This window comes from Melozone crissalis, unplaced genomic scaffold, assembly GCF_028551555.1.
Source record: "Melozone crissalis strain CALT ecotype California unplaced genomic scaffold, PUWL_Pcris_2 ptg000012l_1, whole genome shotgun sequence".
In the NCBI taxonomy this organism is placed as follows: domain Eukaryota; kingdom Metazoa; phylum Chordata; class Aves; order Passeriformes; family Passerellidae; genus Melozone; species Melozone crissalis.
In genome coordinates, this window is record NW_026535790.1 from 4,230,173 (window position 1) to 4,254,874 (window position 24,702).

At 39.0% G+C, this 24,702-nt stretch overlaps 1 protein-coding gene across 31 annotated transcripts in view; it reads left to right on the top strand.

The window, feature by feature from the left end:
- The window catches only part of RBFOX1 (RNA binding fox-1 homolog 1), a 1,176,073-nt gene that overhangs the window by 810,464 nt on the left and 340,907 nt on the right, over nt 1-24,702 (top strand). Inside the window, exon 1 of one of the 31 annotated variants that reach the window (XM_054271119.1) lies at nt 19,639-19,932. The exons of the other annotated variants lie outside the window; for them this stretch is intronic. Coding sequence (XP_054127094.1) covers nt 19,915-19,932 — 18 coding nt within the window. The 5' untranslated portion in view covers nt 19,639-19,914. Of the gene's footprint in view, nt 1-19,638; nt 19,933-24,702 lie in introns of those variants that run through there. 31 annotated transcript variants of the gene reach the window in all.

Genomic DNA, 24,702 nt, shown 5'->3' on the forward strand with positions numbered 1-24,702 from the left:
CTTTCTTTTGGGGTTTCTGACCTGCCATGAATACTTGGATGTGAGGCAGTCCCTTCACAAAAAGTGGTGCTTCATCCCAGCTGAAAGAATTGAAATAGAACAAGGAAACAGGATTAAAACAACCAAATTCCTACATCCTGCTGTTTGTTAAACCAAGTCAACCGGATTATTGTTAGGTCATCTAATAATACAATAAAAAAATATAGAATATCTCCCACTTCCTTGCCAAGTCTAAGATGAAAGTGTCTGCCACTCTTCTTTTATGGTTCTCTAGTAATTCCTTAGTCTAAAGCCATACAAAAAGTTTCAAAAGCAAGGCTTATAAAAAGCATAATACTGTAAATGAGTAATTAGTGATTATGATGCCTTGAGAGGCTACCTGGAAGAGAGGGTAGACAGAGTTAAAGGAATAAAGTAGGGATTTATTGAAGCCTTCACAGGATACATCTTGGGCAGTGCAAGTCCCCAGCCAGGGCTACACCCAAGATGGACTCTGAGTTTTCACACTTTTATAAGTTTTGCTCCATTTCCATATTGGGGTTCATTGTCCAGTTACATCTTCAGGTTATGCAGTCCCATCCTCCCAGATTGCTCTCCTCAAGTGGTGTCCTTGGTTCTGGGCCAGGAAAAGGATTGTTCTGTCTGACTGAGCTGTGAGGAGAACTTGCTAACAGTGTGAGAAGTTCAGAGTCCCACACTAAAGCAATACAGAATCTGGGAAATATGAAAGCCGAAACTTAAGGCATCAATTGTGTGGCTATAGAAAGAAATATCCAAGTCTGACTAAAATAATTTCCTTAGACATTTCTCACCTCTTATCTGTTTCACTGCCTTGTAAATTCTAAATGCAAAGCAGCATGTCACTATTCTGGAATAAAGCATTTAGAGTAATGAAACTAATTAATATTAGAGCCTCTGACTATTATACATTTTATTTATAATGAATGATAACCCTAATAATTAAGGAAGGCTGTGCATTTTAACCCCTTCCTACTCAATATTCAAACTTCACAACAACCACAAGTGTGTAACTCATTTGCCCTGCCAGCCTGGTACAATCCCCAGGTAAATAGTAATGTCTTTACCTGAATGATTTAAATGAGAAATTTTAAAAAAACTATGGGAATTTTATCTCTATCCAGGCTGGTTGTGGTCTTTATATTCTATTTGGAAAAATAACATAACCTAACTTTGGTGCATTTCCATTTGATTTTTAAAAATAAAGCATCAATGCCATTTTTCAAGTTTTCCTTTCTTTTGGCAGTGATTTTCATTACAATGTCCTGCCTTGAATAATAATTATTTTCATGTCTCTTAATGTTCTTTTGCTTTCTAATCTGGTGTCACTTAAGTTATACTAAAAAGAAAAAAGTCTGTTTTTAAAGGCAAATTGACTCATCAGTATTGCTCTCCCCACCTCCCTGCACACGCTGCACTTCATCAGCGTTTCCTTTAAGGAAAATAATGATGCTCTTTACTGCCCTCCATTGTGTTTTGTGTTATCCAGTCCTGTTTATAAATCTCTTTTTGGACAGCCACAGCCTCTCCTCCTCTCTGACTCTCCTGTTGCCCCTTGCTGCTCATGAGTGCCTGTGTGTGGTTGGCATCCTGATGCATTAGAAATGACCTGTAAAGGCACAGAGCTCACAGCTTGCTCAGAATCATTTAAAAGTGCTTTTCTGCTTGTATTCCAGTCTGAAAAACAGGCTTTGAAACACACGTGGTGCAGGTTATTTAAGGCTGTGAAGAAAATTGGGATATGAGCACTAAGCAGAGATTATTTGGAGAACATAAAGCTATAAATAAGGGCAGTGCCAGCTCAGAAGTCTGTGTGCTGTTCCCACTGAACCTTCCTTGCTGGTCTGACTTGAACCTGGGGTGGGACTTTCTTATCATAGCTAAGGACAGGCTAACTTAAAGCTTACAACCTTCAACTCATCATTTATTATTTTGTGTGATTAATTCAGTCTAACTGTTTAAAATGAGCTCCATGGGTTGTGCTGTAGAAGAGAAGGCTTTTGGTCCAGATGAGCTCTCCAAGGTGGGCAGAGAGCAATTTTAAACTCTCATGTTGGGAGGCTTTATAAATGTTCCTGTGAATACCAATGAGGTCTAATGGTAAATGGTGTGATTAGCTTTCTTGATATGAAATTCTAAGTGACCCAGTTGTTGCTCTAATTAACAGCTTCTTTCACATGTGCTTATTATCAAGATGCATTATGTGCAGCCAGAGTTCCTCCTCTGGTCTGAAATACGGGCAGGGCAGGCTCTTACTGTCTCCTTGTATTTAATATCAACTTTTATGTTTTTATACTGTTCTAATTTTCAAGGAGACAGAGAGAAGTTTTGCATTCAATATTGTTCTATTTGTCTTGTCTCTTATATGGTAAATGAAATAAAGTGCAACGTGCAGCAAAAAATGTATCAAAGTTACACCAGGTAGAGAGAAAACAAAAGCAAATGCATTGATGCCCAGCATAATTTTTAAGCAGTAAATTTTTAAGCTAAATACTGATCCTGCAGTATTTAGCTTTATTTCTGTCTTTATCCAGTGCATTAATTTATCAGGTTTGTAATGGGCTCAGTTTTATTGATAAGGGCTCTTAGAAACTTTTTAAAATAAAGTTTTTGAAGCTCATTGTTGTGGCATTAGCTTTCTCCAGTGATTAGGAATAATCCATTGACATATTTGTGTCCAGTGTTCCTCTGATGCACTAAGGAGTTACACTGTGATTCAGTGATAGACACTAATTTTTTAATCAGTTTGAGCTGAGCAAAACCAAACAAATAACTGGAGAGAAGAAGAGAATCAGAGTGGAAGTGGTTTGTTAAATAGATGTCATCTCAAGGGTTTTCTGAAATTATCCAGGGTGATAGCAGGGCAGTGCATACCTGGTGGTTGGCCAAGAACCTCTGCTCTCCATCCACCTCTTCCCACACTGGACAGGAGGCAAGGAAATGGGTATGAGCTTGTTTTGTGAATCACTGATGTCTTGTTACCAGAGAGCAACGTGTAATTCATAGCATTTGTTCAAAACAGGGCAGCTGGTTCTTGCCAGTAATAAAAATGTCACTGTTTGCATTTCCTCTGAAAACCTCTTGGTCTGCGTTTGTAAACCATGTGTGTTATGCCTGGAAAAATAATCTGGAACTACCAAATATTATATGTCCCTCAAGGAAAAGGAGTTCAAAGGGGAGATAACCACTAAAGGTGGCTCAGCCCAGTGTGTTTGTGCTCATCCTTTCCTTAGGAACTCACATGTGCTGCACTTGATGTGCCAGACAAGTGGTTTAGAGTGATCCTGCTGTAGTTCCTGTAGATATTCTTGCAGTTATTCTTGTGTTCATCTTCCCTGTAGTTGTAGGTAGAGATACAGGTAGGTGAGATCAATAAGGAGATGTATTTTTGGGTCCTGGTTTGTATCACACATTGACATGCAATGAATTTGGAGTATTCTCACTCAGTGTCTTACCAACTCTATTCCCAGACATTCCATAAAGAGTAATACACATCACAGCTCAGGAAAAAAAAATCTTGGAAATGAGATCTAAAAAAGACTGGGGAAAAAGGTTAATTGTAGGGATGTGATTTCATTTAAATTTTAACTTAGCTTGAAATAAACGTGTGCCAAAAAAAGGCAACTAGAAAAATGTAAATTTCAATTGTAGTCTTGCTTGGCAGTTCTGTTAAATTTTAGGAGCCTTCCCAACTATAGTAACTCATAATGTTACTCTATAAAACTCCAATTTGCTGCTTAATATTATTGCAACTTAAGACAATAGCAAGGTAATGAAAACTGTTGAGGTTCATGTTTCAAGTGCCATGGCCTCTCACCACAAGGATTGTGTTCTCTTCAAATGCTGACTGCTAATGGGGCCCTTGGATCAAGAGAATAAAATGTTGGCTGCACTTTGTTCAATAGTGGTGCCACTCACTTCAGGCTTCTTTGAATTCTTTCAGGAATAGTTGAGAGGCCTTTAGGTAATGTCCTGGCTCTGCTCTTGATGGAATGCTATTCAGAAAACTTTCCATTCCTGTCCTGGTGGTGTTTTGGCATCTCTCTCTGAGAACAGCAGGCAGAGGCTTTTCTGCTGTTCAAGCACCACTTTCTTTTGAATTCAACTTTGATTTTTGCCCAGTCAAGGATTTTCTCTGTGTGGTGCTTCATAATTGCTGGAACTGAAGGGCTAAAGGAATTTTTGGTGAGGCTGAAGCAATGCTTGCACTAAGTACCTGTCTGCTTAGGGTGGCTTTGTATGGAATTCAGCAGCTCCTCAGTGTGTGTTTAAACTCATATCTGTACACAGAAACCAGGGACAGGGAATAGTTCACTAGGGGTAATGAAGGTTCAGGAAGTGGAAAATTTATGAAAGGACAGACAGCAATATATTTGGACAGTTTAAGGGCTGCTGACACAGTGTGATGGTGTTCACAGGGGTCTGTGGGTGAGGGAAGAGATGAGGATTTGATTCCATGTTTCAGAAGGCTTGATTTATTATTTTATGATATATATTACATTAAAACTATACTAAAGAATAAAAGGAAAAGTTTCGTCTCAGAAGGCTAGCTAAGCTATAATAGAATGGAAAAGAATGAGAACAAAAGCAGCTGCTTCAGACTCTCTGTCTGATTTAGCTCCGCTGTAATTGGCTATTAATTACAAACAAGCACTTGAGACCAATCACAGATGCACCTGTTGCATTCCACAGCAGCAGACAACCATTGTTTACATTTCGTTCTTGAAGCCTCTCAGCTTCTCAGGAAGAAAAAATCTCAAGAAAAGGATTTTCATAAAAAGATGTCTGCGACAACAAAGTACCCAAAATAAATTCAATATCCCAGAGCTCTCTCCCTCCTGCTGCACAAACATGAGCAGTGCCCAGTCCTGGATCCAGTCTGGATTTGGGAACAGCTCCTGCACTCAGCAATGCCCAGTCCTGGATCCGGTCTGGATTTGGGCACAGGTTCTGCACTCAGAACAGCAACTTTTGGTTCAGACTTTGTGCACACAGTGCCTACACTCAGCTCCTGCTGCAGAGCACTCGCTGTGAGCAGGGATGCTGGCCTAGAAAAGAAGAAAGGTTTTCTTGCTTAGTTTGTGTTTGTTGAGAGGGAGCTCTTTTTTCACACAGCTTTTGTAGTTTCTCTTTGATCATCCGGAAACCAGACCTTTGAGTGCACAGCTTTAACAGTGTTTATACTATCCTGACTTATTATTTCAACCTCTGCTGTTGCTGAGGCAATCTGACTGGCAAAGATCATGGTCCCTTTAGTGTCACCCCTAATTCAAGCAGGAAATGCTATCTAGTTCACAGTGCATGTTTGTTTTTTTCTCTTTTTTGGGGGTTTTGTTTGGGTTTTTTTTTTTTTTGTTTGCTTTTTTCCTTGGTTGATTTGGTTATTTTTCAAGTTTTGGGATGGTATTGCTTGGTTTTTTTTCCCCCTGGGTGTTTCCATGAGGCCTTTCTGGCTTGGGTGGGGATTTGTGGCCTTGCATGGGTAGTGCTGTTGGCCTGAACTATTTACTTTTCTTTTGCACTTGGGTGAAAAGAGTGAAAACCCAAGAAAAGTTTTCCAGCTGCAGGTAGCTGGGTTGTATTTTTAACACCCTTTTGGTCTTTCCTGCATGGTGAATTTCTATTCTCATTTACTCATTTATAAAAGAATAGATTGAGCAACAAGAGTTTTAAAGGGAACAGGAAGGGCATTGAAAATATGGAAAGAACTGAAAAAAAAAACCCAGAAAATTACATGAACAACCCAAACAATGTGGTATTACAGGTTCAAATGTTCACTAAGCCACAGTGACTTCTTGAACCAGTATTCTTTCAAGTAGAGAAAATGAAGGAATATTGATTTTAATATGGCTATCATATCCTTGTTTTGATGTTTATGGTCTTTTTCTGTTCTGTGAAATCTTTCTAAACTTGTCAGGTGTAGTACTCATTATGCTTTTCTAAGGAGCTCCCAATTTATTTTCAAAGCACCAAAATTATAAGGAAAAAGAAATTCATCTTAAAAAACCCCAGAAAAACATGAATCACTATTAATATGCAAATTATACATACTAGTATGTATTTGTATTATACATATATATATATATATATATACAGTTAAGGATCCAGTCCTTCTGACTTGTGGTTGACATGCACTGTTGGATAAAGAGTGAAATCTTGGTTTTGGATAGGTCAGGATTTTAGAAGTCTGTGTTTGTTCTTAATAGTCTGTATTTTTTCTTAGTCTCAACTTTCTTAATAGTAAGAAAAAGTGAACTGTAAGTGTGCTCTGTTCTATTCTGCAGCAAAATCCCACATTGTCCTGAAAACCAAGTCTTTGTGTTCAACAAGAATGGCTTTCTTGGTACAAAATCCCAAAAACAAAACTCCATGTAGTCTCCAGAAAGCAGGATAGAGAAATAAAAACACACAAACACACTAAATTTACATTTTATCAAGCTGGCAATAGTTTTGTGCCATGTTGAAGTTCTGGGCTCAAGAGGGAGCTATACTTGGTGTTGGAAGACAAGTGAAGTGCAGAATTTTAAAAACACCTTTAGTCAACTAATTTTTATTCTTTTCACAAAGGCTTGCAGCAAAAAATTGTTTAGGAAAAAAGTGTAATTTCCAGAGTTCCACACTTTTCCCTGTGTGGGCCTGGACAGGCTGGAGAGGTGGAGCCAGGTTCAAGGTCCTGCCCCTTGCCTGAGGCAATCACCAACATCAGGGGGACAAACTGATGAGAAATGGAAGAAATCCCAAGCTGGAATTTTCATATTTGTGCCATGGTATCTGGAGGATCCATTTTATGAGCCAGGAAGTGAAGAAAGGCAAAACTGCTCTGCTGATTTTTAGCATCTTTGTTGTTTCTCACCCCTGGGAGAAGCTGACCTTGTTTCAGGAATGTTTTTCCTCCACATCTGTGTGCTGTTGTGTATTTTGAAGCTTTGATCACCTCTGTTTTCTTTACAGACAGTGTGGCTTAGGGAGAGGGAGATATAAAACCAAAGTGCATCAGATCACAGGCATTTTCTATGCTCTAGTAATACCAGAAATTTGAGCCCTTCCTGGGAAGGAGTGGCTACAGATGTATCCCAAGCATGCAATCAGATGCCATGCAGGCTGTTATTCATAGGTAATGGACAAAAATACAGAGGAACTTAGTGCTCACAAGTTCCACTTCCACATTTCTCTTTCATGCAGGAGTTATCTCTGCCTTTGGATTGTTAAGATCTCTCTGAGTACAACGCTGAAAGTGCCAGAAGTGGTGTTCATCTCAAGGTCACTTTGGTGCTTGAGAGCAGCTGCCCTCCACAGAGCACATAATGAATAGTTTTATTACCTTGTGGTTGGTTTTCCCTACGTGCTGGAGATTGCTTCATATGCTATCAGCTCTTTTCTCCTTTTTTCTTTTTTTTTTTTTCCCCTCCTCTGAACTATTGCGTTCTACAACTGTTTTCATCATTGTTAAAAATCATTTATATAGCACCATAAATTACAGGCACTTTACAAGCAAGGAGTAAGATACTGCCTTTGCCCCAAATACTTTATGGTTCAGATACATCTTTGATATCTGGTGTACCATTTTTTTTAAGTTATCACACAGCCTGGGAATTTTAAGGTAGATTGCATTAATCTCCTGTTTTATTCCCACAATTTTTCATGATCAAACGATGGTGAGGGCCTTTCTGTGATGCAGATAACCAATCATCAGTTTGCTACTTGCCATAAAGGTATTGTAAACATTCTCCTCACTGAGAATTCCAGGCACATACATTTGTGCTCATGCATTTGCATCTAAAACCTGTAGGCACTGGAAAAAACAAATCGAGCATTTTGATAATTTAACTCCCTCCTTGTTCTTTTTTTCTTGACACTCCAACTGGCATTTCCCATTTTTTTGGAATGAAATCTCCCAGGAATTTTCATGTGATATTACCACAGTGCCCAAGGAAAAACCTGGCAGCATGATCTTTGAAAAGGTAGTTTATTTTTTTGAGTTTTGGCTCAATTATTAGGCTCCCAACTCCAGGATATCTCATACCTTATGTACACACTCCTGCTTCCACTAATACAGATATTTAAAATTTAATTGTAGCTATCATTTAATTTGAAATTAGGATTTTTTTTTACGTTTACCTGGATGACATTAGTCCAAAATACATTAAAGGTCTGGTACTGTAATTTTTTACTATTCTCTTCCACCTTTAAACACAGACTTTTTTTAAAAAAACCCAAACAAGCAGCTGCAAATCTAGGGGAAAAAAAAAACCCTGTAAATTCACTTACTAATCTAATTTTTCCTAAGCTCTTGAAAAGTGCAGGTCTTGGGTGCTGGGCACCTTTCCAGTGGTGAAAATGTGGAATCCAGTGTGGGATTGTGAGGGTTTCTTTCAGTTATGATGATCTTGTAACCAGAATATCTATTTTACACTGAGAGATAGTAAAAAAAAATATGAATAATTATCAGTGCTAAAAATATAGAAAAACTTTTCTCAACTCACTTGTATACAAATTTTGAGGTTTTTTTTTCACATGTTGACATCAGAACAGAGCAATCATGGTGTGCTAGCATGGCCATGCAGTTCTTTCTGGTTTGAAAACCAGATCTAATGACTGAAAAATATTAGTCTCCCATATTCTATTCAGTATGTTAAAATTATAATTCTGAGCCAAAAATTTTAAAGAGGTTTTTTTTCACTAATTTCTTTGAAAATGTATTAGAGACTCCAAAATAATGCATAATGGTATTAGGTTTGCATTTACATCTCAGGCTTTTACAATTTTTAAAGAAATCTGTGTCTTATATGGTACCAAATATATAATGATGTGGATAACATTGGCTTTTTTTTTAAAAAAAGGTTGAAAGGAAAAGAAAAAATCATTTTTCAAATTGATTAATGAAAATATATTTCCATGTCTTATTCAGAATCATCCAAGCTTTATTTTGAAAGTGCTGGCAAACAGTGAAGTTATTAAAAAGAGAAAAAAGGTCAGTGAGTGTGCATCTGTAATCATACTACCATCAGTGTGGCCATATAATCTAGAAGAAATTCAGTTGAAACAAAGATTTTTAATGCTATTCCAGTAAAAAACAAAAGCAGGTTGATGTTCCTGTGTGTTTTTCTGCACTAAACCCCACCCAAATGCTTGCACTGTTTATTTTGCTGTGCTGCTGGCACTGAGGCATGGTATTGATGCCCTTGAAATGCATTATGTGGGCACTCAGCCTCTTCCCTGCTTAGAGGCACTGGGAGTGCCTTCCCTTGGCCAGGTGGAGGAAAGAATGTAAAATTCTTGGAATTGGGTTGGAATTTGGGACATAGAAATAGTCTAAACAGGTGTGTATCAGGCAAAGAGAACTTTAGTGTATGTTTAATTAGGTTCTGGTGCTCCCTGACCTCAGTGTTTGCATTTCCACAGCCACATGAGGGTTTAATTCAGTTTTAATTCAGTGAGTGAAGGTGGAGACTCACTCAGTGTGCACAGAGCATCCTCGTTCAGGGCTCAGGGGACAACACCAAATATCACCTGTGAGAGGCCAGATGGGCTTTGTGCAACCTGATCATGCAGCCCAGAGCTCCCTGCATGTAAAGAATTCCTTCCTTTGAAGTGCAGGTCAGGACGGAAAACAAGCCCTGCTTGTTAGCCCTGTGCTCTGAGTGTAACATGTCCTTAGGAGACAGCAACTAAACAGAAGCAGGATATCCCATTCTGAATGGGATTTGTCATATTGGCACATGACATTTCATGTTAAAAAAATTAAAAAATCAGAGTATCTTTTGAAATGCTTTAATATTGTTTCCTTGCAAGGCTGAGTTTGCCAGGGTGCTGTGGTTTAGCAAGGTCTCGCTCAGTGAAAAGCAGCAAGTGCCATGGTGCCTTTGATCAGCATTTTGCAAGTTCCTCTGTGGGGGAGCCCAGCTGAGCCTGATGCAGTCCCAGAGAGAAGGGACATCCAGGCTGTCACAGCTCTGTGCCCAAGGAGCTGCCCCGGCTCCTCAGGGGTGTGCTTTCCTGGCAACAAGAGCAGCAGGGTTTGCTCTGCCCCTGGCTGCTGCTCTTTGAGGCTCAGTCCAAGTGCCACCAACCTCCTGTCACGGGAGGTGCTTCAGAGCTGAGCACTGACCCTGGGCTGCAGCAGGATGGTGTGCTGGGGATTTGTCTCTGACGGAAGGGAGGAACAACCTCTCCTTGTGATGCTACTGCAGAATTTCCCTCCTGAGGGGAGAAAATAAAAAAATCTCAGCTTTCACATGTGACCGTGTTCACAGGGGACTCAGGTTGAGGGAAGAGACGAGGATCTGACTCCGTTTTTCAGAAGGCTTGATTTATTGTTTTATGATATATATTACATTAAAACTGTACTGAAAGAATAGAAGGTAAGGTTCTCCTCAGAAGGCTAGCTAAGCTAAGAATAGAAAAGGAAAGAATGATAACAAAAGCAGCTGTCTCGGACTCTGTCTGAGCCAGCTGGGCTTTGACTGGCCATTAATTATAAACATCCAACATGGGCCAATCAAAAATCCACCTGTTGCATTCCACAGCAGCAGATAATAATTTTTTATATTTTGTTCCTGAGGCCTCTCAGCTTCTCAGAAGTGAAAAAATCCTAAGGAAAGCATTTTGCATAAAAGATGTCTGCGACATCACACATGCACAGAGCCTTATCAGCCTGTACTAGCAGAGGAATCTACATTTTGGTTTGAGACAGAGGTTATATTTCCAGAATGTCACTGTTTTCAGACCAGGGTGTAATTTTTTTGGTTTTTCTTAGTGTCAGTACCTGTGCATTTGCTGTTAGAAATAGTTAGCTTTGCATTTTGTTGCTGGGAAAGGAGTATCCAACTGATGTGAACCATGAACCCCCTAGGAAAACAGAAAATACATAGATTCAGAGCATCTCAGAACACCAATTAAATATTTAGTGTACAGGCTGGATCCCTCCTAATGGAGAGTGTCTGAGGTAAACACAGCATCTCTAATGTACAATCAATTTAATAGCAGAAAGGACTGGCTGCTCATGGAAGGGGAGGGGATGTATTTTGATTTCAGGCAGAAGAACTGTGTGAGAAGTGAACTTTTTAATTGTGAGAATGAATATTCAGGAAATTCAGCTTTGGTTTGCTCAAGGAATTTCTGATAGAACTGGAGGGCAGTGGGGGAATGTGAAATACTCACTGGTTTGATGATTGCCTGGTGCTGGCTGTGCAAGTGGGTCTAGAAACAGAACACTGACGTGGTTTGTAATGCTTGAAACATGCAGAGAGAACTTTTCTGAATTGGATCTTTTGCAAGAAGCTGGATACATGCAAAATTTTTTTAAGACCAGGAAAAAGGTATTCCTGCTATGGGGATGTTGGAAGTGGTACAGTGACCTGGTTATCAGGTGCTGTCACAATCTTCTGTCCCAGAGCGTTCCTTGGAGCAGTGCTGTGTGCATTTACCAGCTGCTCAACTACTACAACTCGTTTAGAGTTATGTTGCACTTAGCTTTCTTCTAGAAACACCTGTTCTTCAAAACCAAACATGTCCTGTTTAAGAAATCCTAGAAATGAGTCTTGGTACTTTGAAGCTTCCAAAGTGAATAAGAGCAGACCATGGATAGAATGCATGGATAGCTGCATTCACACCCATTCCCACATGTGTGGTGCTCCAAGGTGCCAGGAAGACATTCCCTTTGCCAGACTGCCAGGAAGCATTCTTCATCTCGTTTTGTCTCCTGGCATGCCCTGGTTGTCTCTCAGGGTTTGGACTGATGGACAGAAATTTCCCAGTATTTTTGGAGTGATGTCAAAATGATTTGAGGCCACTTGTGAAAGTCAGAACCATTTGGCCATGCATGTGCATACAGCATGTTGTATTTTTTGGGAAAGCACTGATGTAGCCTTAATTATTGTCTCACTACCTATTTGTCTTTAATGCACAAATATCAGATTTCAGAAAATGTCAAGTGTTTCTGGAAAAACATAGTCTGAGACCTGTTAAAGGCACATGTTCTGTGAATCTCACGGTAGGAGCCAAAAAAAAGAAAAAAGGTAATGGAGAAAATCTGCAGACATCAAGATGATGGAGAGGGTCCTACAAGTCACAAAATGAAAGGCAGGCATAGATGCCCAAAGTGTTTTTGTGGTCTGGAAGGCAGCCAAAGAGGCATTGATTTATTAAAGAGCAGCCTCACGGCTTCCTTTTCTCTATGTGATGGTGCCATTAGAGCTCCTCAAGCAGGCTCTGATTTCCTTGAGAATGAGGAGTAGAAGATGCTGAGGACAGTTGTTGTTTCCAGGCTGATGCCACTGCCAGACCATCACTTTGTGTACCTGGCTGGGGAATTCAGTGTGTCAAGTGTGAGTTCCTGATTGTTAAACACAGCTACTGCTTGTGCAAAATACCCCAGCAGTTGTGTGGGTTTTACACTCTGCAGTTGTGATGTGGTATGAAAAGAAAACTTTAATGAGACAGCAATAGTGAGCCACCAATTGTCTCAGAAATGCCCAACTCAGCTGTTTTGTTAATGGAGTTAACTCAGGGCTGTCCTTGTGCACTGTTCATACCCTGGCAGTGATTAGCACCTGTAGCATCAGCTTTTTGTCTGCTTTTGTAGATATCTCAATCCTCTTATGTAACTTCTTTTCTCTCTTTTCTCTCTGAATAGCCAGGATTAATTTTGTAGTTTTCCATTCCTTGCCCCTGCAGTGCCTCCCTAAAACCCCGTCCCTGTGTCTCCTCATTTGTCACTTGTCCTGCCTGTTTGTCACTTGTCTATGGGCAACACCTCCACCAGGACGCTGCTGCAGAGGCTTTTCTGATACTGTGAGCAAATCTGGAGGTGCTGCCCACTGTCAGAAAAGCCTCTGCCCAGCCTCATTGGTTCTGCTGCTGTTCCCAGGAGTTCAGGTGGCACAGGAGCACATTTTCCACCTTCTTTTAAGGCAGGGCTGCTGTACAGTGGGGCTGCCATCAGCTCTGGGAGCAGGAGAAGTGTGCTCAGCACACACTGTGGATGTGCCTGTCCCTCACCAAATCAAAACACTGATATAAGCTTATAACTGTTCTCACCTTGTTAGAAAACAAGTGAGAGGAGAAGACAGAGCATGAATTAGTTTTGTCAGATCTACAGTCAGAAATAGCAGCTGATAGGTTTGCTGTGATAAGCCCTGTGTGATGGCTCTGCTGAAAGGTAGGCTGCTCCATGATTTACTGAACTATTAGAAGTGGTAAAACTGATCCATTTGTTATCATCCAGTGCGTAAAGACTTCAGGATTTAAGGACCCTGCACTAAATAACAAAGCAATTTATATACTCATAAACTGAAAATTACAGGGAAGAAGTCCTTAAGTAATTGATAATAGGAGCCTTTTATCATATTAGTGATGATTACCAAATGTTAACCCCTACTCCTGTTTTTAAAACCAAATCTTACCTTAGAGTAGTCGCAATTACTTAAAAGAACTCCTGGAGACAACGTTGTATTGATTTATTATGCAAGTGTGGCAAGTTTTATTTATTTATCGGAGTGCCATCCCTCTCCCAGCCCATCAGGTGATGTGAGCTGACTGATGGCTCTGCCAGCAGCAGCATGGGGCTGATGCCACCTGAGCAATGGGATGAGCTGCCTCCACTGCTGGGGAGCACATCTTTACCCAAAGTAAATTTGAGTGTAATATCTTCAAAAGAGATTTTTTTTTTCCCGTGCTTCAATAACCAAATAATAGTTAGCAATAGTTGGTTTCAGATTAGTCTGTTCTAAGGAGAATATAATTATGTGTCCTACTGTGAAGATGGAAATACCCTCTGCCAGGTTTTAGAAATGCATTATAAGACTGTGAGTTGTCTTTGTGTTCTCTTGAAGCAAAGATTTTATGGGCACTGGAAACGAGATGTTGACTAAAGCTGAGCAAACATTTGCCTGGAGGTAATTTTACTGATGACATGAGTTTCTTTTTTCTGCTCCAGAGTGTCCTGAGATACTTAATTCATTCCATTTCATTCAACCAATCTAAGTTCTCAAGGAACAGATGAATTGAGAGCCACTTGTTACCAGAACTCAATATTTGAAATCCAGCTTGCTTTGTTTAAATGTGAATGATTACATGCTGAAGCAGATTTGTTTCTTTTTGTGAGCTGTATAAGCAGATTATATAAAATCAAGATTTGCACACACACCTGGGTGTTGTAGGAAAGATAATTGGAGAGCCATACTAACATTTCAGGGAATTTAGTTAAAACTCTTTTCTTGCAGCGGGTAAATTCTGATCCCACTGTCCTTGTGTTAAACTTTTCTTTCCCAGACCTTGTTTAAGTAAATTCAAATGCATCATCAGCCCACAGTAACACTGATCAGACTGAAGCTGGAGTTCAGTTGACATCCTAAAACCAGGGGAGATGATGTGAGGTTTCCTGTGGTGCCAGAGCTCTCTTTGGCAGAAATGTTGGCTGAGTCTGTTCTCACCAGAGTGAGTGAAGAAGCAGCAGCAATAGCACCTGCCACTGAAATTATGGATTGATTGAGCTGTTACCAACTAAATATGATCACTAATAATTTGGCTTAATTATAATCACTTAGTTACCCTGAGTTTTGTCAGGATGGGATGTTTGAGTGTTGGGAGAAATAAGCCAGACTTTGTTCCAGACATCACAAATGAAGTGTTTGTACCAGACAAAGGGGCAGATAAAGGGTTTTCTTCCCATCACTTTGCTGTGCTAAATGTTAGGAAAATTAATCCACAAACACCAGAGGTTTATGTCCAAAAAGGAGACAGAGGAGTCCTTTTACTTTATTTGAATAAAGGGAGAGGCCATGGGGCATTCCCTTGGGGTCTCTCAGATTTTTGGAGGAAGCAGCCTCCTTTTTATCCCAATTTCCCATTTCCCTTCTCTCTTTCCCCATTGGCTGAGATGTTCAGACTTCCCAGAACACCTGATACCAGAGATTTCCCTCTAATGGATAAACCTCCCTTTTAATTTTAATTCTTATGGAATTTAGGGGTTTTTCTTCTCCATTGTTTCTTTCATCTTTCAATGTCTAATTTCATTAATCAGCAAACCTAAAGTTCATTTGTAAAAGCAAATATATTTTTCAATATATTTTTCCTCTATCAGTGGAATCCTTCTCATTATTTCTTTTATCTCTCAGTGCTGGTTTTATCTACCAGCAGACCCACAGCTTGTTCGGAAAGACAAATCCATCATTCCTCTCATAAGGAAAGGGAAAGAAAAGTTTTATGTTGTTGGTTCTGTGGGCAATGATCAGCTCTGTGCATCCCACATGTGTGTGATGGAATGTGGGACTGAGGAAACTCCCATGTGCCCCCATCCTGCTTGTCCCCCTTGCACTGAGCAGAACTGATCACAGCCAGCAATCCTGACTGGGGGTTTGGAATTGTGCTGAACTTTAATGACCAGGAGTTTAAATTGTGCTGAGTTTTAATGACCAGGTTGTTGGCTGCTTGCTCCTCAGGCTTTCCTGGGACAATATTCTGACCTTGCTGTAGAGCAAATGAGCACAGAAACCAATTTCTTGCATCAAAAAGGACAGAAGGGCTAAAGCAATAGAAATTAATTGAAAATGGAAAAAAGCAAAAACAAAAAAAAAACCACGCAAAAACCCCAAAAAAACCAACCAAACAAAAACCCAAACAAAACAGCAACAACAACAAAACAAAAAAAACCCAATCAAGCAAAAAAAACCCCACAAAACCAAAACCTGTGTGGTGAAAACACAGAGTTTATAAACTAACGGAGCTGTTTTTATAAACACAGAGTTTATAAACCAACATAAAGTTGCACTTGAGTTGCTCTTTTGCAATTATGCTGAAATCCAAAAAAGCAAAAGCCAGAAAAAATACAGCAAAACCCACCCCCTTAAACCTGCAGTGACACAAGAACAGATTAAGGACTTGTTTTGTTTCCATACCTCCGAACAATTTGCAGTTTTTCATTTCATATACAGCCATAATAGATGAGGCTATTAAGGTGTGGAAATTAAGCACAAACACAAATATTTCTAGCCTTCTAAATGCTTCAAATTATTTTTTGTATTCTGTGTAAATTATGTGAGATTTTAGCGTTGTTGCAGCTCATGTATCATGTGCATCATTTGTATCTTTTCTTGGGGAAGCTGAAGTAAAAGAAACCAGTTTATTACCAGTAATGGCAGTGTAATAATTACCATCACATTCCCTCCCTCCTTTACCAGGCTTTTTGGTTTTTAAGAATTATTAAATCCCTCTGGTTTAAGTTTGGAAGAACAGAGATGTGAGTTGAAAATATAAACTCATTAAAGTGAGTAAGTTTTGTCTTTGCAGTCCATTAGTCAAATCTATGATTTTGATACCCTTCTATATGGTCATATAGCATCTAGAAAAACAGATTATACCATCTTGCACTGAGCTTGTTTTAATATTCCTGCAGTTCCTAGGAGTCTTATATCCCTTGCAAAAGGAGGAACTTAGTCTGCATTTTCTTATCTTCCAATGCAGTAAGGAGCAATATCAGTGCTATTTCCAATCTTCTGTGTCATTAATAAATATGCCAAGATACATCTGTGAATTATGGCCCTTTAATAAGGTAATGGAGCTCCTAGAATCTAGAGCTTGATTTTTTAGCAATGGGAACTGTTTGGGTGCCAATAAGAATGCGCTGATCACATATATAACTAATCTTGATTAATTATGAGTACAAATTTTATTGTTTCCTTGTTACTGTTCCCAAGTATTTTTATCTACCCTTAATATCTCAGCAGTCCCTTGTGATTCTGTAGGGAAAATAAATGATATTCTGATTGATTATAGAAGTTCAGACTCACGCAGCAATGCTGGTGCTGAAGCTGTGACAATACCTGGGAGCCCCATGTGAACATCTTGGGGAGCATCAGGGGAGCTGGGCCATCACAGCAGCAAACAGCAAACACCCAGACTGGTATCAGAGTTTCTGACTGCCTGTCTTTTAAAAGAACACCAAGGTTCTCATTGATTTCAGCAGCCTTTGACCTGAACTCGATGTCAGCTCTTCTGGACCAGCCTTTGTTAAAATGATTGTGGTCAGTACCTTCAATTTACTTTTTTCACATTGTTTGCAAATCCAGAACATGTAAGAAGTGACCTTAGCAAAGAGGATTCAGTTTAAACTTCAGCCATAGGTGCAAAAACCAGAGTAATACACCTGTTTTCAGTCATTTTTATCCACCTTTTTCTACCTGCACAGGAACTACAGCTGATCTAACAGAGTATTGAATAATATCTGTGTGAAAAATAAAACACTTCAAATGAATGGTATTATACAGCAGCATTACAATTTGTTCCTCTTGTTTGGAGGAATAAGATGTGAAGAATTGGCTGAGTAACCAATTTAATAATGAAGAGGATTTAGAATACAGAGAGAGGAGTTGAAAGCCTTGGGACATCATTCCCTGAAGTTTCGTATGCTGCCTGTGCTATGCTCCAAAACAGGGAAATTTTGATACAGAAGTGATTTGTAGGCAATACCTGTGCACAGTCTTTTATCACATTAATAAAATCTTTAACTAGCCTTTGAAAATTCTAAAACCTCCTGTGTTCAGTTGAGGTGCACAGATAGAAAGAGCTGCTGGCTGGCAGATGTTCAGATACATTATCAGAAAATGTATTTTCAGCCTAACCAGTATAATGTAATTCGTTCTAACATGATATTTCAGGTTTATTTCAGTGTAACTGACTACAGAACACAGTGCTCTGTGCAGGAGACCAAAGGAGGTGACTGGGTTGGGCCTGGTACAGAGCTGAGTATTGGTAGCTAGACTGACAGATCATTTAAACAACTCAAAACTGGAAACAAAAGGGTTTTCTTTTCCTCTTGTAGTCTGCCCAGGTGAAGGAAGTGGCTTTATTTCATGAGACTGCACTAAACTTATATAAATGTTATTGTTGTTGCACATTACATTAAAAATTATCACTTTAGGAATTGCTGTGTTAAATCTTTGCCTTTTGCCTCCACTAAAAGAGGCAACAACATTTTGGCTGGCTGTAGTATTTTACAGATGAAGCATAAATACCTCTGTGTGTGTGTGTATGTATCTGTTTATCTGTATGAACTTCTCTGTTGAAATCTTAGCGTGAGGTGCCACATGAATTGATTGCTTCATTTTGCTGTTTAATCAGCTCTGAACTGTCAGTGCCACGGCAGTTTTTTGTACTTGGACTTCACCCTGGTGGCAGATTCCAGTTGTTTTAGTGCTATGGATTTCAGTTTGCTCCCCCCAGTCTTGCTTTGCTGTTGAATCTCCTCTTTATGGGCTCTTTCAGCAGGTGCCTCTCCATTTGCCACCTGCCCTGGTGCAATTTAGTTAAAGTATTTTAATTATTTAGGTGACATTTTACCTTGTATGGTCAGGCTGAATATGCAAATGGATTGGAGTCTTTAGGTAAAAAGAATGGAATAATTTTTATTTTTTTTTAAGAAGTGAGAGGTTTGTGATCAAAGATAAGAAATAAATACTCAAACATAAAAATAAGGCAAAATTTCTGTTTTATCTCATTCCCATGATCATTTTTATATCTCATCTCTTTAGTAATTATTGATTTATAATATAGAGTTGATGCACTTGGTAGAGAGACTGTGTGACTAGCTCTCCACATCACTACCCAAAATGTGCCATGCTCAGGGTGTGGCGTGCACCAGTTCACAAGGCCAGGCATGATTGTCAAAACCAATCATGCAGCCTTAAATAAGATTTTTCTCCTTTACATTTTAAAATTGTTTCTCAGCTGAGGATGATGCTAATTAATTTACTAATGATATTGTGTGTTTCAATGAGATGGGTTAAATGAGTTGAAAGTATTTTCTTGTAGCAAAGTATAAAAGTCCAAGTGTCAATCAAAAAAAAAAACTCAAGTCCCTTGCATGCTCACTCATTTACATAATATATATTTAACTTTAAAAAAAGAGCAAAAGATGCAGTTCTCTCTATTAACCTTTATTAAATATGCAAATCACAATCATAACTTTGATTTTTAAGTATCTATTACGGTAAGAAGAAAAAAAAAAACCTACCAAAAATAAATCAAATCACCCCAAGCACTTCTGCTGTGGTCTGATTTACTGTTTGCCCTGCCTGTTTCTGGTGCTGGCAGCAGGAAGAGCAGCAATAACACAGTGGAGACAGTAGATGGCTGTAGAAAAGTGTGTTGAGCACTCCTGTGCGAGCGTAATAAGATTGGGAAAGGCCTTGACCTGACTGGATGCAGCTTTTATCTGAAGTACATTTAAAGAGATAAAGGAGAAGCAGGGTGCAGTACATGTTCCTTTCTTTCCTGTGGGAGCTTTGCTTTGAGTTTAAAAATTTCTCAAATGGGGGATTTGTGAACTGGGTCCGTCAGCAGGGAGAGGTAATGGCTCCAGAGCCACCAGAGTCACTCTGAGGATCTCCCCCCTCCCTCAAGGCATCTTAGAAATCCTCCTGTAAAATTCCTACAGAGGGGGCGTCTGCAGATCCCATAATAATAATCAGGAAGTGGTAGATTCCCATTTATTTATTTATTATTACTTTTTTTTTTCTTTCCCTCTTCCCCCCCCCCCCCCCCTCCTCTCTCCAGTGTAGTTGGCTGCCTTTAGTGCACGGACCTGCTCATTAAATAGATACACCAAGAACTGTTACCTAAGCAAGCTTGACAGTAAAGAAAGGACAGGCTGAGTTAGGGAGAAAAAGGGAAGAAAAAAGACAGCCTGAAGCAAGTCACTTCACACGCAGAAAGAGCCACTGAACGAATGCTGTTCTCATAAACAAACTAAAAAAAATACCCTGTATAAGAAGAGAACTGTGAGGACTTGACAGAAAAAAGGCAAGATTTTCTACCCACTGTTTTCAGTTTTCCTTCCAGACATACTTGGTGAAGTAAGGAGACTTCTGTTTGCTGACAGAGCCCTTGATTTCTTTCAAGATGATGATGTATTTGTGGGTAGGTAGTGTCTCTCTCCGTGTCACTCTTTTGTTAATAGATGGACTTTGGGAGCGTGGATTTTAGCCTGTAGTTGCAGCATGCTGTGTGCTCCGGGAGCTGTGTGTGCTGCAGGGGAGCGTGGCTGGGGTGCAGTACCTGTGCTTGCATTTCCAGGCAGAGTTTAAACAAACCGGGTCATTTGCTGAAGCTGGGATTTATTTTCATGGTTTGCAGGATGTGGCAGGGTGCACTGCTTTTCTTTTCAATGCTTTAGAACGTACTGCAATCGTGTGAGATTCACTGTGGGGCTCAGTTACAAAGCGAATGCTGCATCACTTGTGGCTGCTCAGAATTTGCTTTCTTTTTAAGAAATGAAACAATCTTAATGTGATTAAAACTTGTAATGTGTGTTACTTAACCCAGTTGCTTTTATACTAATTGTCACAGTCTGTCTTGGCTTTTGAAGTTTCTGGCAATTGACAACTGCAGATAAAGAAATAGATATTTTGTTTGTATTTCTGTGATTTTATATTCAGCATTGTTCTGATTCCTTGCAGCAAAATCTGCTCACCTTAAAAATAATGTTGTGTTGTGACATATATGTATTGAATTAGCAAAGCTATTAACCTGTGTATTCATCCAGGTTTTGATACAGAATGTTTTATTTCTCAGCAAAACAAACCCACAAAGAAATCACTGAACAAATCTGCATACTTAAAAGCTTTTCTGTGTTCCCCATCAAAGCCTGTACATCTTCTGGGAAAATATTTTAAACTAATCTCATTTGACAATCTATTTATTTATTTAATTTAAATGTATGTAAAAATAGACAAGTGTGCAGCTAATCTGGGCCACCTCTGCAAAACAGGCTGCAGAGGAGCAGCACTGAATTCTCAGAGATACTATCAGAAATCACTCCTTCTCCTTATAAATCACTCGTGGTTCATGCTGTAAATCTGCCTTTATGCTTTCTTCTCATTTCTCTTGACCCTCCACTGTATCTTGGTAACTTTTGCAAAAGGCACTGCATGCAGACTTTAAAGTTTGTTTTTTCAGTGCTTTGACCTGTGCTATCGTTTCGGGAGCTCACCAATCACCGAGCCTCATGATTTTGTCTTTTTCTTTTTTTTCTGGGTCCTGTAGTACAAGTCCCTTGAATTTTCACCAGTGTGTCTGTGCATTTACCAGCAACCCTGACTGCTGCAGGTTTTTAACCCTTACCACCATTCTATAGTGAAGCTGAATTTCATTCTCCTTTTAGATCTATAAATCAGATCTCTCAGTTGCAGCAGTGGGTCTTTCATTCACTTTGTGCTGTGCTGTTAGAGTTGCCATCATCCTAAGGAGAGGCACAGTAAATATGTGAGGAAAAGCCCTTATTTCTAATATGCACACTGAAGTGAAAGGATGTGCATTATTGTGTATTATTTTGTTTCACTGTGGCACAGGCTCAAAAGGTTTGAAACCCAGGGATCTTCTCCCTCCCCAAGCCTAGGAATCATTGTTAATTTGAAATTCAGCGTAATACATTTTCTTACAGGTAGCCATGAAGATTTCTATCGCTTTTAGTGCACTGTATTTTTTATTTTTGATGAACTTTTCTAGTTATTCTTTTTAAAGATGTATATAAATACTTTAAGCAGAACAGCCATAGTAACAAGCAGTTTCTGATGGTACCAATTCCTGGTTTTCAAAGCTCCTAGTAATTAATATTTCACATTTAAAAGTGTGTTCATTCCATTTTTATTTAGTCCTTTTTACTCACATTATATGATGTCTGTTTTGTTCTGGTTTTCTGACTTGCAGAATTCTTTAAACAATCCCTCTCTTTTGGCACTTCTACACCTGAGTATTGAGTATTCTTCCCATTTGCAACTGAACTTTTCTAGTGTGAACTATTTGTATAAAATCTCAAAATTAGTCAGAAGAAGCAGAGAATAAACATTTGTTAATTGTAGCAGAACATTATTACTTTGTGGGTTTTTATGGAAATAGAGGATTTGTATTAATAGATTTTTTTTCTGAAATGTTATGATTTTTAACTCTATGCATTGTGTCCATGCATAGGTAGCTAAGATGCAGCATATGGAAAAGATGCAGTAGGTAAACAAGAGACTTTCAGTAGATGTAGGTGCAAGGTATAAACTCACAGCAGCACTTGAAATGCTTTCTCCTGACATCACATCAATTTTTTATGTAATTATAAAAAGCTTCTCAGCAATATTATTAAAATTTAAAGTAGCCAACTAGTATGAAAATGTAATCTTCCTTTTTTAAAGGGCTTAAAATTAACTAATTACTTTGAGATTTTTTCAGACTATTCACTCGTGGCAGTGCTTACCTGTTGTTTCATTTCGTGTGTAACACAGAAACATTTTGGATATTTACAAAGTAAAAGAAAATTTTGATTTCTTCCCATTCTCTACTGTCTTACTTAGACATTATCCTGGAACAGTTTGATATCTTTTTTTTTTTTTAATTCTACTGATGACAGTGGTTTCAATTTCCTTTTATTGCAAGCTGAACATGTTTAGCTAACTTAAAATATTGTGCAGGAGTGCAGGGCACAGGCACTGATTCACTCTGTTGAATGGAACAGTCTTGATTAGGTGCTGTTTTTTAAATACTTTTTTCAACATTTTAGAAAGTAGAGAAAGATTTTAGTATTGTTAACCCTGTCAAAGGAAATCGATATTTGTTGACACCCTACGCAATTAAATGATGTTTGTATTTATATTTTCCTTCTTCCCTGGACAAAGGAGATGTTTTTTTTGGTCTGGTACTTTATGCATAAGAATCAGTGTGCTGTAGGAATCAGAGTTCAGCAATGTCAGAGTTCACACTGACCAAGAAACTTTGAATGCTTCAAAGCATTACTGATTTAGGAACTAGTGAGTCCAAAAGGGAATATATTCTCTCTGAGGGGTACAGACCCATCTACATCTGCTGCTGCTGCACTTTATCACTCCTTTCTCCCCAAAATGAGATGGTTGCAGTGACTCAGGGCGCTCTGGATCACTGCAGGTGATGATTCCCATTTCCTGTGTAACTCACCTCCCCAGAGCTGACGGGGTTTGCTCAGAGTGGAGCAAATATTGGTGTTGGGGTTTTTCCAGTTAGAGGGTTCTGAAGCTGCTGACTCGTGCTTAGTGTGGAACTTTTGGTGGCTGAAAGCTGAGCCTGCTCCCAATCTTTCAGAGCCCCCTCTTTCTGTACATTGCTCCTCCTCCTCTTTTCCATAGTTTGAAAAATAAACCGAGTTTGTCCACATGGCAGCACAGGCAGCTGCTTGATTCCCCAGCAAACAGTTCCATGGCTGGCTGTTTTCCATCTGCTTGTTCAGTTCCCACCGACCTCATGTTCAATTTTCATATTCGGAGTTAGAAGTCAAGCATTTAAAGTTACTACATGTCATAGGAAAAACTGGAACAAAATCATTGGTAAATATGTTTTTAAAATAAAAATTGTTAGCTTTCCACGCTTTCTTCTATTCCACAATGCTAGACTAAAATTACCTTAATGTACCATAATAGAGTTTGATAAATTTTATAAACATCTAATTAATGTCTGCTTAGTCAGAGTAGTGCTTCATTCCTGTCAGTCTGCTGTTCTTTTTAATAATAGGGAATGAGTTGTCAGAGATTTTGTGTATATTTAGCAGAGATTTTTTTCAGTAGCAGCTTCAGAATGATACTTGATCAAACAAGGCAGAAAGCATGTCAGCAAATGAAATTTGGTATTTTTCCCAAAACTAGAGTAGGCAGATACAGAGAAACAGATTGAAAAAAAAATGTGTACACAATAGCAACAAGATAATTTCTTCTGGCAATAGGACACTGTTTTGACAACTCTGTAGAATAAAGATTTTGGGTCCAATACAGAGAATTGTACTTGTCTGAATTAGCAAAATGTTCCTTAAATGAACATCTGGGAAGAAGTCTGGAAGAAAAAAGAAACAGACTCTAGCACAAATTTAATCTGGATATTTAGGAATTTAAACTCCTTTATTGTTGCATCTCTGGTGCCTCTCCTATTAAGAGGCATCCTAATACACATATATGAGTGTGTGTCAGCTCCCATATTCAAAAGCAGATGGTATTTTATTCAGTTGACCAAGGTCTGCATGTTTTTATGCACCAAATGTGTGCAGGCACAGAGTGTGCCTTGCTCCTGGCTCAGGGAAGGGTTTCATTTCCAGCCCAACTTGTGCTCCTTGTGTGCTCAGTGCTGCAGGACAACTTTGAAAAGGCTTTTTTTTTTCTAAAGGAAATGAGAACCCTAAACAGATGTGAAGATGACTAAAATTATAAAGGAACAAAACCTTAGAATTTTTTAAATTGCAGTAAGGAACAAATACAATGCTCATATTTTTTGGGGGGGTAACTTGACATACTGTGTATTTTGTAGCGTTGAAATTGTGGGCATTAAGCAGAGGATTGCTCTCTTCAATGAGGATTTCCAAAAATGTCCTGGACTAAGACAAAATGCACTGCTGAGTGTGCCCAAAGAGCTACAGACAGTGAGATCCAGCATGAGCTAAGCTGAAAGAATAAATGACTCTGCTGAAAACAGTCAGAGGAACACTTCAGTAGTATAGATTTTATTACATAGAATTACTGAGTAATCAAAGTATTTAGATCCTATTAGTTAAGAAAAATCAAACATATTAACAGAAGAGCTGCAGATATCTTCAGAGTCAGTGATTCTCATTCTGCTTTCCACTGAGACTTTGAATAAAACATGCAGCCTCATCCTCTGCATCTGACTGCCTGACCACTGATGTAGAAT